The sequence below is a fragment of the Pygoscelis adeliae genome, unplaced genomic scaffold, assembly GCF_000699105.1.
Source record: "Pygoscelis adeliae isolate BGI_AS28 unplaced genomic scaffold, ASM69910v1 Scaffold294, whole genome shotgun sequence".
Taxonomy (NCBI): Eukaryota; Metazoa; Chordata; class Aves; order Sphenisciformes; family Spheniscidae; genus Pygoscelis; species Pygoscelis adeliae.
In genome coordinates, this window is record NW_008824722.1 from 234,223 (window position 1) to 247,314 (window position 13,092).

General features: G+C 44.3%; 1 protein-coding gene across 2 annotated transcripts in view; it reads right to left on the reverse strand.

Annotated features, from left to right (window-relative positions):
* SUFU (suppressor of fused homolog (Drosophila)) overlaps positions 1 to 13,092 on the reverse strand; it is an 85,532-nt gene that overhangs the window by 19,065 nt on the left and 53,375 nt on the right. The window contains exons 6-7 of one of the 2 annotated variants that reach the window (XM_009323233.1): positions 12,058 to 12,211; positions 10,404 to 10,515 (exon numbers count right to left, since the gene is read on the reverse strand). In XM_009323233.1, coding sequence (XP_009321508.1) covers positions 10,404 to 10,515; positions 12,058 to 12,211 — 266 coding nt within the window. Of the gene's footprint in view, positions 1 to 10,403; positions 10,516 to 12,057; positions 12,215 to 13,092 lie in introns of both variants that reach the window. The other variant, XM_009323234.1, reaches the window with a different exon arrangement.

The window sequence follows — 13,092 nt, forward strand, 5'->3', positions numbered from 1 at the left end:
CTATAAAATGGCTTGGAAGAATTACTAGGTGTCTCCTCCCTCCTACTTTTGCTTTATCTTCAGGATTTTTTAGGCAGTGGCCTGCAGGAAAGATTTGTCTAGTCCCTTGTGCCCTTGCTCAAATATCTTTGAGGTCTGAGGCATCCCTACAATTGCCTCCAAATCATTTCTTTTCACAGTTCAACCAAAAGGTTTTGAGAACACTCCGCTTCCACCAGCATCATGTGCAACAGCCAAAAGATGGACTCTACATGTGACGAGTAGGACATCCGCGGATTGCTTTCCCTTGTAAGTGGGGCTACTTTAAGACAATGCAGCTTTGCTTTCTTATTTATTCATTCATTTCTGCAAGGCCAGCATATTGTGAAGCTATGACTAAAGGTTATGTTGTCACATGATTAGGAACTTTGCCAGACAGAATCCTGGTATATCTCAAAATACTTGACCATAAACACTTTATATGTTCAAAGAGCATCATCATAATCCCTTGCTTGATAGTCCAGAACAAAGAATGAAGGACGGGGAGGGTTACGATTTTTGCAGATGACATGGACTGATGTGATGTGTCTGATATGTGATTTATATTTTTGTGACCTGGCGTTCCACATGAACTTGATAAAGATAAGACTTTGTTAAGGTAGTTTCTATAGTACAGAATCACCAGCGGAGGGGGACGGGGAAAGCAGGAGGGAGCTGAAAGATGCCATATTGCAATGTGGTTCCATCGTGCCAGACAGGCCAAACAAAGCTATGGGGCTGTGGCTCCATTTGGGAACACTGTTAAAACAAGCCTGGATCCTTCCTCCACCCAAGCGGAGCCATCTTTAACGTACATCTGGAAATAATTGTAAAGAAACAGCTTGACCCTCATGAGCTGACTTAGATCACACCTCTACTTGATTTTACATTTGGGTGCTGTCCCAAAATTACTCCCATCCACCACACACATAGTAATACAGTTCAGCATGGCTTCCAAAGCAGATCAGCCTATTGCCTCTGCCAGGTCACCTAGTCCCAGGTGAGCCTTTCACCCAGGCTGCTGAGCTGCCCACTCTGAAATGAGGATACAAGCAAAACTGATACCTCACAGTGCCTTCCTGCAAATACCCTGCATGGCCAGGTCAGAGACATGCAGGAAAAAAAATCAGAGCAGCTCAGCTCCCCGCAAGATAAAAACCGTAAAATGTGTCCCATGTTCTGCCTTAGCACCACGCAAAAGCAATAATGGACCCAGCAAGGACACAGTAGGTCAGGATACAGCTTATGCATAGGGTGGGCTGATGGACTGACAGTCAGCAGAGTGTCAGCCTGGTGGGTTAACCCTGAAGCAAAGACACAACATGCTTTGTAGTCTATAGGTGGCACTTAAAGCTGTGTTTAATCTACTTCAGCAAACATTTTACAGCTCTTTGTAGGTGGGGTCTTCAAAGAGTGGAGTAGGCCAGCATTTTGCAGGCTGATTACCTGAGAAGCGCAGTTACAGTTGATTAATGATCAGTTGACCTTAAGCTAAGCTTTGCCTCAACTTCCTTATCAGATCTTATATACACAGTGAGCTGTGGGAAAGTCAGCCTGTGGTCTACCGCTTCCAATCATTCATTTATCAATCCCTACCAAAAGGGTCAGCCATTAGCAACGCATGATTTTCAAGCAGGCCATAAGCTTGCACTTGTTAAATGCAGTTCCAGAGTTTACGTACCCTGAAGCAGATCGGAGTTTTACAGCAATGTTATTGCTACGGACAAGAGAGACTGCCCTTCTCACCTGGACTACCTAAATGCGCCCGGCACGTCCCATAACACAGCCTCCCAGGCAATCACTACTGCAGGTTCATGCTTTGGAAGGACAGACAGCCGCAGGACAGTTCCCCATACCCCTGGGCTCCAAACCTTCCGAGCTGAAGGTGGGTTTTTAGGTTTCCACCGTGCTAGCCAGTACAGCTGCTAGCACAATGGGGCCGCAGTCCAGAGGGGAACAGCCTCCGGTTGTTAGTGCAATAACAGGAATGACGACAATATTCCGGAGGCAAGGGGCAAAGCTTTCTAAGTCTTATTAAAAACAGCAAATGCTGTTTGTCATTACATGCTCAAGAGAAGATGTTGACTAATGTATAACTATCAAACGGAACTGTCATGACTTTAAGGCTGTCAATAATTATGACTTCACATTAATAAGTAACCAGCCCTTCTGTCAAAAAGGTGAAGGAGTGAAGCAAAATAGTAGTTAATACTTTGAATGACATGAAATTATTAATCCTTTCCACAAAACTTTTCCAAAATAGTCACGGTCTCTGTGTTTCTTGATTCACTTTAGTGGAGCTCACACAATTTCGTTAAGGGCGAAACTCCAATAGCAGAAACCAAGTAACCTTCTATCTAAGCTATACCTTTCTAAACCAGAGTTCTCTGTGGTGGGCACTTCTGGACGTGTTGTGGACTGCGCACAACACAAGGCCACAGTGCCATCACTTTCAGACTCTGGAACATGTCGCATGACACAGCGACTCAGCAAGACCCATTAAAATTCTCCCTTTGGTAATGGAAATCCTTGTGCTGACCTTTCCAAAGGGTGATGGCCCAGATGAAGGGTCGGCAGGACTTCTAGGTTGTTATTAATAAAAAGTTCACGTCGTAACATGCTGCCATCCACAGCTTGTAGTTTTCAGCCTCAGAAGAAAATGTAGAAAAAATTTGCTTTCTAACACTAACATCCCTGGTTTTACAACTGTCAGTTACCCGTAAGCCTTTGCTTCCTCCACCCCATCACCAAATAAATCAGCAGCAAAAGCCAGTGGAGTTTTATTTGTTATGACTAAGATCTAGCTGACTATCATGTAAAATGTTGCAAACTTTGTCTATTCCAGATTTAATACTTCATCCAACCCACACAAAAAAATTCATGTTTCTCAGTGTCCAGAAAAAACAAGTCTGCAAAAGCCAGGGCTGCTGGCATTAGGAAAGGCAGTAGATTTAAATGGAAGCAGCATGCCGGAAATGCCCCAGTTTAAGGACTGCACATCTCGTGTTTTGTGAAACAGGAGGGGAGCTGGAAGAGATTAAAGCGCATTTCCCTCTGATTGGGAGCTTGTGGGAGGTGTAAACGTGGGCAGTTGTCAGATTAATTCTTTAGATGATTACATTCTTTTTGTTTCTTTAAAGCTGTTTGTAGTTGGGTTTGATGTCTCCTGTTCTGGGCAAGTGTATTGCTGCAGTTACCAAGGTGACTTTAGCTGACTTTCAACTATTTTTTCCAGCTTCAGTTTCTACCAGTAGTCTGCTTCTGCACAGAGGAGAGAAGGAGGAAATTATGTTTGTTAGGTTTTTTTATTTTTAAATCTCGTGAATGCTGATTAACAGTCCATGAACTTAACCAAAGCCATATTTGATTTTTTAATTTTTTTTTTTTTGAGAGAGAGAGGGGTTGTCAAACCATTGCAAAGGTGTCCCATGTGACCTGCAGCTTCCCCAGACCTCTGTCAACAGGGAGAAAGGGCCCGAAGAGACTACACGTCCCAGCGTGCTGTGCTCCTTCTTGATGTGAGCAGCCACACGCTGGAACCTGTAGCCTCCCTGGGGCTCTTTGTATTAAAGATGAGGGTGGCTGCAACCTGCTTAATTTTATGCCAATTAGCAGCAGCCCATGGGGATCCTGGAAAATTGCCAATGCAATCACTGGGTTGCACAAAGTTTGGATGTCCCCTCCTGATGTCATGTTTATAGCAACCTGTTCTCAAACAACCCCACTGGCAGTTATTTTATGGGATTCAAGAATAACCAGGTTGATCGGATTAAGAAAGGTTTATTTATTCTTGCATTTGTGTTTTGCTTTATGATCAGAGCGTTTGATCTCATGGATCTGTCACGGAAGGAGGTCTCAGTTCCCTTCCAAGTTCTGCCGCTGACATGGAGCATAGTTTTGCTGCATTTCCAAGTTACCCTCCCAGGTACCAAAATCACAACGGACACGCTGTTGGAAGCTGGCCACGGCGGGGCTCTTTGTAGGAGTGGGTGCCCACTGCATCACTAACCTGAGTTACAGTCACTGCTCCTTGCTTCCTTGGTACAAAACCCAGCACCGTGAGTTACCAAATGCAAACCATTAGTGCAAGCTCACACAGCTGGGAGAGAAAGCTTGGACCACTTTTTTTTTTTTTTCTCCTTTCCTCCCTTCCCAACCATGGCTATTTCAAACCTCCTCACTCCCTAATGAAGATATGGTCAAAGATCACTTAAGTGCTGGCAATCTTCCAGTGTCTTTCCCACAGTTTCCCCTGAAGGGCAAACCAGCAGTTGTGGGAAAGAGCCCTAAGCATCTTGGCACACAGAGTTACGGGACACGTCACAGACGCAGAGGCAAGTGCAGAAACGGGGAGGACACGGTTACATAGCTCCTGCTGTGGTCACACTGAGAAAAGGCTAGCTCGAGTGCTCAGACCTGGGTGCTCATCATCCTGGTTAAACCTGACGGTGAAGATGTTCTGTGTGCATTTCCTGGCACAGAAGGGCTCCAAGGACAATGCCAGTAGCAACAATCTTCTTGCCACTCACATATCCCTTTGCAAAGCTGCATAATAACTACTGTCAGTGCTTGCAGGGGCCAGACTGTTCCAGACCTGCAGCTGAACTGGGATTGAGAGATTTAGGCTGTGTCACTGGCACCCTGCAGACTCATGGGCAAAGTCAAACAACTCTTTTTATGCTTCAGGTTCCCCGACTGTAAAACTGAGACATTTTTCCACGTAGGAGTGTTGCAAGGATTAAGTGAATGTTTGCAAAGCACTTTTAGATTCTTAGATGGGGAAAGCTATGTAGAAGTGCAAATTATTAGCACAGTGACCGCTCTGCACTTCTACTGACACTGTTTTTCCAGATACTTGCTTTCCTAGTTCACAGGCTTGTCACCCAGCACTCAGCCTCATGCTGAGAGACACTCCCTAAAGTATATTGCCTCCCCCCATTCAGCATTCCTTACTCAAGCAAGACACCACTGAATGGCGTCTCGATGAGAGAGCATGCCTAAATAAGCAGGACTGGATTGGAAACTTACTGCTTAGTGGTTGCAGAATCAGAAAGTCTAGCCAGAACTAGACAGTTTCAGAGAACACTGAAATGCTCCCCTTTATGTAAAAGTTTGCCTCCAAGAACTGAAGACAGGAAACCAGCTACACAGACAACAGCTTCCCTCTGCCCAAGTAAAGCAGCAATCAAAACCCAGTGCAACGGGCAGAAGCAAAGTGCAGACTTGCCTCGAAGCAAATCCTACATGTTGATATTACCATCAGAGCTTCCTCAGAAATGCTGCTCAGATGGAGCTTGTTAATGTGCATTAACCCAACGCTACTCACTGAAAGGGGAAATCGGCATGCCCTATTTACCAAGCGAGAGGAACTACATGGGCAGTGAACTCCAGTCCCGCAAGCGGTGCCACTGTTACTCATGCGCTCCAAACCAGGCATACTGCGTCAGTCTGGGGTTATCCCAGGAGGACTTCTGGAGTGACACAACTCCTCCCTCTTCACACAAGGGAAGGGCAACAACCTGAGATGCTCAGGGTGCAGTGCACCAGAAGGTCACAGCCAGGACAGTCCTGCCAGCCCCACCTGCCAGAGGGTTGTTCCCTGCTCTGTTTGCCAGGAACCTGCCTTCATTTCCCTGCACAGCTGGAAATTGTTCAGGGCTCGATGGAATTAGCACATGGGCACAGAGCTACCATATGTTCAGGTTTCCCTGTCTTTCTGCTTGGAAATTGAATGCAGATGGGATTTGAGATCTCTGGGGCATCCGTTGTGGGTCCCTGGACAAATGACTGCTGTGTATGAGGGGACCAGCGCATGCACAGTTATCTAGGAAATCCCAGACGGAAATACGGGAATCGGGCAGGTTGAACCACACCACTTTATCCTTCTTGAGAGGAGGGAGAGCGATAAACAGCAGAGACGCTGGAAAAGCCTTGTCAAAGTAACACAGCCTTGGGAGACCTTTTTCCACCCCTCAAGTCTCACCTTCAGACACAGGGGATGCACGTGGGCATTACTTAAATCCTGGCACAACGAAATGTAGCAATTACTGATAATTTTAGCCTCAACACATGCAGTAATGCAGCGTGCTAGCTCTAGGGTTTCTACTCCATGCCTCAGCTCACAGGAGCAGTAGAACGGTCTGAGTCAGCCAAGGGGCAGAAAAACATCACTTTCAGCAACGCTGCGTGATCAAGGGGACCCTTGAGGGGTGGAAAAGGTCAAGAATTCCCCTATCCCAACCCTGGCTCTCACTGCAACTGTGGCAAATTAACTCTTCTGTCCTCATCTATAAAGTGGAGATACTACTCGCCTACCTCACAGGACAGCACAGAGCTAATTGCCAGGGACAATTAAAGACTCGGCCCCAGAACTTATTACATCAAGAAATTAAATAGCGAATGAAGCAAGATTCCACAAGTGTCATTGAACTTTGACATCTGGAGCTTCCAGCCCACTCAGGTCTTAACAGCAGCAGTGTTTAATCTGACATCTAAACGTTCCCTGTGGGTAACAGCTTGCCGTATCCAACAAGAGTGAATCTGCACGGTTCAGGATACTGGGAGCCTTGCATTTCTGTCTGAGCAGCACCTACTAAGCTGATGGGTCCTACGAAATAAATAATGCGCCACTGTAAAGTACATTTGTATTCATATGTGCCTCATTTTCCCAACCAGTAATCAAGAGTATTACGTTACCTATGGTCGAAATGATTAGTCATGTTTCCAAAGATTAATTTACATGTTCTTTTGTTTAATGCATATGAACTGATTTAATGGCTGCTTATGAACTGAGCTAACAGTCATTTTGAGAAACAGATGTCCGATGCAGTTTTAAGCATTAAGAGTGCTTTTATTCATATCCTTAGGAGAAAAAGGGCTACACAGTCTACAGTAATAACACTAATGAATCAAAGTACTACAGCTGCCCAACAGGGTTTTGACAGAAACCAGCTTTTTCTCAAAGGAACTTTTTTTTTTAGGACTCTGGGACAGTGAACAACTGGTAATATGCATGCTTAACATGTAAGTATGTGCTTTGCTGGAGCCAGAACACTGAATCAAGCCCTATCTGCAACGAAACAATGTGAGGCTTTTGCATAAGTGCTGAAAACTGTAACTACACAAAGACAGGGAAATCTGTATGGAATCTGGATCCTCCACATTTTATACAAATAAATACTCAAAAGTTTGAGTGTTTCCAATACTATTTTGTGATGCTGAATGCAAAAGAGGTTGTCTGCTTTAAACCCTGATAGATTATTATGTGTGGGTGGTAGGGTTAGTATAAAAGAAAGGGAAGAAAGCTACTAGGAAAGCAGTTGGTGACTGCAAATCTATGATAAATAAACAGCACATTCCTCTTCTGCACAAAGCCATTAGAGTCCGTGTCAGACTTTAACATCCTAATGTCAGCTGGGTGCAAATTTGACAACCTGGGGTTCTGCAGTGCTCCCTATGGAAAGTAGATTTGGAACAATTTGCCATGCCCCAACAGAGTGTTTCTGTCAAGTTCCCGAGGAGCTTCTAACGCACCAGTTATTCACAGGACCCTTGCAACGAACCACGGGTTTGCTGTTTTATGGTCTGGTGTGTACAGTGCAGGATATGATTACACACAAGCCTGCTTCCCATCAGCCAGCACCTCGTAATCGTTAACATATTTATCCTTGTGGTGCCTCAAGAAGATGACATTGTTATTAGTCCCATTTTATAGATTCAGAACTGAAGCTCAATAGCTAAATGACTTGCCTTTGATTACACAAGATTTACAGTGAAGGACAGAACTGAGTCCCAGACCTACCAGGCCCAAGCAAGGATCGCACCAGAAGGACTAGATCTATGTGCAGACCTGTCCTTCATCTCAGGTGCTTGTAAGTCTTATGAAATGACTGTATCTGCACTGGGTTTTGTGCCCTTCATGTCTCAGCCTTTGCCACTGCAGGTACCTGTAGGGAACATGGATGCAGATATAATTACTACATGCAAAAGCTGAACTTCTATGTTACATCCCTCTGCAGCAGCTGGAGAAGAGAGTCTCCAGATCACGCTCATGTAGTTAACAGCATGTTGAGCAACTTTGCTCAAATGCCTAAGACATGCTGAGACAGTGTATTAAGAAAGGCTGAAACCTAATAAGATCATCTTCTGCTGCTTCATGTATACCACACTGTGCTGGAAAATATGTTGACCGATGTTTTAGCCACAGTATGGGTAATCATCAGGTCTGATCTAAGTACCAGTTAGTTAGAGGTTGTGAGTTAAACACTGCTTTCCAGAACAAACCACCCCTCAGTATGGTCAATGCCTTGAACAAGTCCCATTGTATCTGCTACGTGAATTGGAGAAGAGAAGCCACTGCACAAGTAGAAAAAGACCCTTTTCCAAACTCCTCTCAAAGTAGTCAGTAAGGTAGAGGAAGAAAGTATTAGGACACGCTGCTGTTTTAAGTTGAGGAGATCTCTATCCCTCTGATACTATCACCAGAGTAACCACTGGCAAGACACACAGCTGACAGCTCTCTTTCCTTAACTATTATGGAGAAACAGGCTAGCTATCAGTTTCCATGGTGGTAACCATAGACCTCAGAGAAGTGTATTGATCTTCCAGGAGGCAAACACTGGGAACCAGCCATTCCTACCACTCAGGCTTCAGGTAGGGTGGGTGCGCAGCTGCTACAGGTAAGAGAGATTTGCAACAAAGAGCACTGTCACAGATATGAGGCTCTGAATTTGACCTGCCTTCCTCTCTGTCTCAGAACAGTTAAAAACCCAGGTAAATATTTGTGTGCTTCATCTTAGACCTCTGCTAACCTTCCACCACTCTGTCTTGAGCGTATCTCTGCTTATCTTACCCTGAATAACGTTGCTTAGATAAGAAAGCTTTACAACTGCCTCCCAGCATTAAGGCTTACCCATCAGCTGCCTCCCTGACCTGATGTGCACCCCAAATGTTTCTGGTTGTCCCCAGCCACTGGGAAATCAGAGCTTTTACTGGGCATGCAGATTCATGCAGGAGCCCAGCATCTGTGATAAATCTTGCTCAATACTTTTGAGCCTTCCAAGGCTGGGTGTGATTTGTGCAAATCAGATGGTATAATTTTTTTTTTTCAGCAGGGCCAACGGGACCAACCTCCAGGCAGGGAAGTACTACTCAAAATCTGAGTCAGGTCAGAATCTGGCTCCATATAATTACTATATAGCAAAAGTAAGATTATTCCCAAAGCAATAATAAAGCCACTTGAGATTTTTTTTTTTTTTAAAATAAGCACCAATATCTCATACTACTTATTAGTACACAGCATCAGCAATTGACATACCACCTCCCCCAAAGGATTAGGCAACTCAGAAACATTCATACGTAAGGCAAATCAGAAGTCACCCACAAAACAGAACAAGAAAGGACATCAGGGTCCTAACCAAGTATGAGGAATATTTTTCTCATGAAATGCTTGAATTAAGAAAGAAACAGAGCAGCATGTTGTCCCTGCCTGGCACTACAGGAAAGAGCTGATTTCATGATGATCTTTACTCTTGGAATAAGAAAGCACAAATGTTCATTGGAGACTAGGAAACCAAAGGAAATACCAAGATGAAAGACTGCAGCAAAGATGCATGCCTTTCTGTATCATTTAGGTGAAAACATTAAAACTGATGGGAAGACATTTAACTAGCAACTGAAATAAGCCTAAGAGGGGAAGGGGAGAAACCCAAAAAGACAGAAGTGCAGATACTGCAGATGGCTTGAAACCACAGGTAATTTCCTATAGATTCACTGAAGTAAAAAGCTACAAATGAGGAGAGATCTACAGGCCCATGTAGTCCCACTTAAATCACCTGTTACTCTACAGACTATTAGAGACCAGGGTGGTATTGGCATGTAATTACTGCCAGTACCTGCCTGCTTAAGCAAGGCAAGATCAGTGTCACTTAAAAAAATAAAAAAATTAGTATTTTAACCAAAATGTTTGTAATTATGAGCTTGGAAACAAAATGCTCAGGCAAAAATATCAGCAAACGCTCATCTATGCCACCTAGCTCTTTGGATACCATAGCACTGTTCACCACAGTACATTTTATAGGGCTCAGTCCAGTCTGATTTCAAACACCATACACTGTGAACAGCAGGTTCTACAGAACACAGCCAGAGCCACTCTGCATTAGCAAGGGTTGTCCAAAACCCCTCTCAAAATCTGTCCTCCTGAGTACTAGCCCATTAACCCAACCTGAACTCCTCTTCTCCCTCTATCCTTGCACTTTGCAAGTATTTGCTGCTAGTCTTCCTCTCCCCTTGCCAAGTCTTTTCCCACCCAGCTTTAACTTTGTTTTCCACGCTGAGCTCTTTAGCCTCCCTCCTCCCACCATCTGAGTGTGCAGGGTGAAACTTACGGTGCTCGGTCGTGGTTCAACCCGTTCTGTCTTTGTGCATTTATCGGAGGTAGAACAGGTTTGCTGTTAATCTCAAGCCCTCTCCGCAAAGTCTCCCTGATTTGCTCTGTATCTGCAAAGAGAATTTTTTTTTTAACATGATTTAGAGTCCCCAGAAACATCACAGACACAAGGAGATATTGGCTTTTTTTTTTTTTTTAAAGGCCTGACTCTATGGTGTGTTTCATCTAAACTCTTCCCCTACAGAAAGAGATGCTAAGGGTGAATTCTTAACAGCTCTTCCTGCACCTTAGGAGTTATTTCACTTTATAAAGTCAGCTTGAATTCTCTTGGTTTGGGCTGCGATGTTATGTCAGGCAAGGACAGCTGGAACCTTTGGTACTGAGCCCTCCTAATGAGGAAGTTCTGAGTAGTTCTGTATCCTTTCATAAATGAGGTGTTTGCTGTTTCTGCAGCTCTCACAGAACCTCCTGACACTTCCAGCCTTTGTGCTGGAAGTCATTTTTCCCATTAGGCATAACAGGAATTTGTTCCTTTACCAAACAAGTGCAAGAAGGTTCCTGAGTTTTTGCAATTGGCTTTGCAAATCTGTTGATTAATTTACAACAAGGTTCACAAAAGAAAGGAATTTTATGCAGGGCAAACTTTAGCCTCAAGCTCACATTTGAAAATAAACTGCAAATTATGCAGTTCAGATGCAGTCTTTTTACTTTTTCATTTTCCTATAATGTCTAATGGCCGAATACTTTAATAGGATGCTTTCCTACCTTTCTTAGAAGTTTCCTGTTTTGTTTTTTTTTTTTTTTTTGACAAATGTGAGAATCGGGTAGAGAAAAAAATATCCAAATTATTTCAAAATCTTTTGAAGGATATACAAATATCACCATGTATACCTGCCTTGGGCTTTTCATTTGCAGGACTGAGGGAAAATAGCTTTTTTAGATCCAGTGCAGTTCAAAACATTTGCACAGAAGCCAGAAGGAACCCTATATGCATTTAAATATTTTTTTTTTACCATGGACTTAAAACCAAGTAAGATACCATTCCTGTGGAAATCATTGTTAGTTCCAGGAAATCTCAAGCCCTCAAATTTTACGTTGCTTCACCACTTGAAAGGTAACATGAATAATTTCAAGCATGTGTAATGGCTATGAGATCTGTACCCTGAGATGGCATCTCACTGCAAAGGGGAACTGCACTGTATTTTATTTCTTCTTTCCAGAGTTCCGTGTCTGCAAGAATCACTTGAGTTCAGCTACAGCAACGTCCAGTGTCAGTCCAACTTGCCACCCAGGAAGTGACAATGTTAATAAGGAAACGCAGCCTGGGAAAATGCTGTTGCTTCACCTTGCAGGTGTTTACAGTCCTAGTTTCACCCAGCGCTCAGTTTAACTCTGCAGATTTAGATTAGAAATAGCCTAAAAACTGAAAAAAACATTTAGACAAAACAATGCAAAGATCTCTTTTCCTCTCTCCTGCCTTCCTCAAGAGGCCACACCAAAATTCATTTCGTTCCCCTGAGACATACTGAGCCTTCCAGTAACTGTGGTGTTTGTTATAAACCCCGAGATGCTGCGTGATTCAGCCCACTGCCCAGACCCATCAGAAAACAAGCCAAAAGGCCATAACAGCAACTCAGCCCAGGACCTCTTACCTTTCCCAGAGAGCCGCCGCGGCTGGGTCCCAATGCAAATGCTCCTGCTGTCCTCGTCATCCTCCGGGGGCCGGCTGAGATCATCCCAGGCACATTTGGCACTCACTCCACTCAGGTTTGAGCCATCTGTCTCAATCCCTTTGTCAACTCTCTCCTGCTTGAAAAGATCCAAAACCCCAAGACTTTTTTGGGTGTGGCTTGAACCTGAGCTGGAACCCACCCTGGCTCAACCCAACCTTCAGCAGCTCCTGCATAACTCCCCTTCGCAGCCAGTTTCCACTCTCCGGCCCCTGTGCTTTGACATATCAGCTAAGGGTCCATTGAGCCAAATCAGGGAGCTGGTCTGAACTGAACCTGAACTTTTCCATAGCAGGTTGGTCTGAACTCCTACCCCTTCCCCACTGCTTTACTAGGTGGCCCCGGCAGGCACAAAGCAGGGAAAGACAGAGCTGGAAATCAGCAGCCTGGGGTATATAGAGTTGCCTCTTTCAGTGCTAGCTCCAGTTTACACCAACTCAAAGTATTTATGACACTACAGTGTATACACCTGTATGAAGCACAGCTTGGCAGTCTACGTATTATATGTCAATGATAACAAACTCCTGAATAACTAACTTAAGATCCCTTTCCAAACTTACCAAGGAGTCCCACAATGAAAACAGCTCACAGACAGACTCATCATACATGAGAGTTTATCATTTGCAAACTGCCTGGACAACCACTGCTTTTCAATGTGCTGGGGTGTTCAGTAAAGGACAAACGTGCAAGGAGACACAGATCTGTGTGCAATGTCAAAGCTTTTGCATAGCTTCCTCTATTGGCAAAATACACAAACTCCCTCTCTTGCAAGTTGGGCTTTCCAAGCATGTAACCACCATTTGGGTCTAGGAAGGCGTTGCACACCAACCACAAGCAGCTGGATACTCTCAGACACCATGCATTTTCCCAAGGAGACATGTGTCTGTTGCCAGCAAGACTGCCCTAAGCTACAGCCAAAACCTCCACAGGACACCTACCTGCTAGGGGAACTGGCAT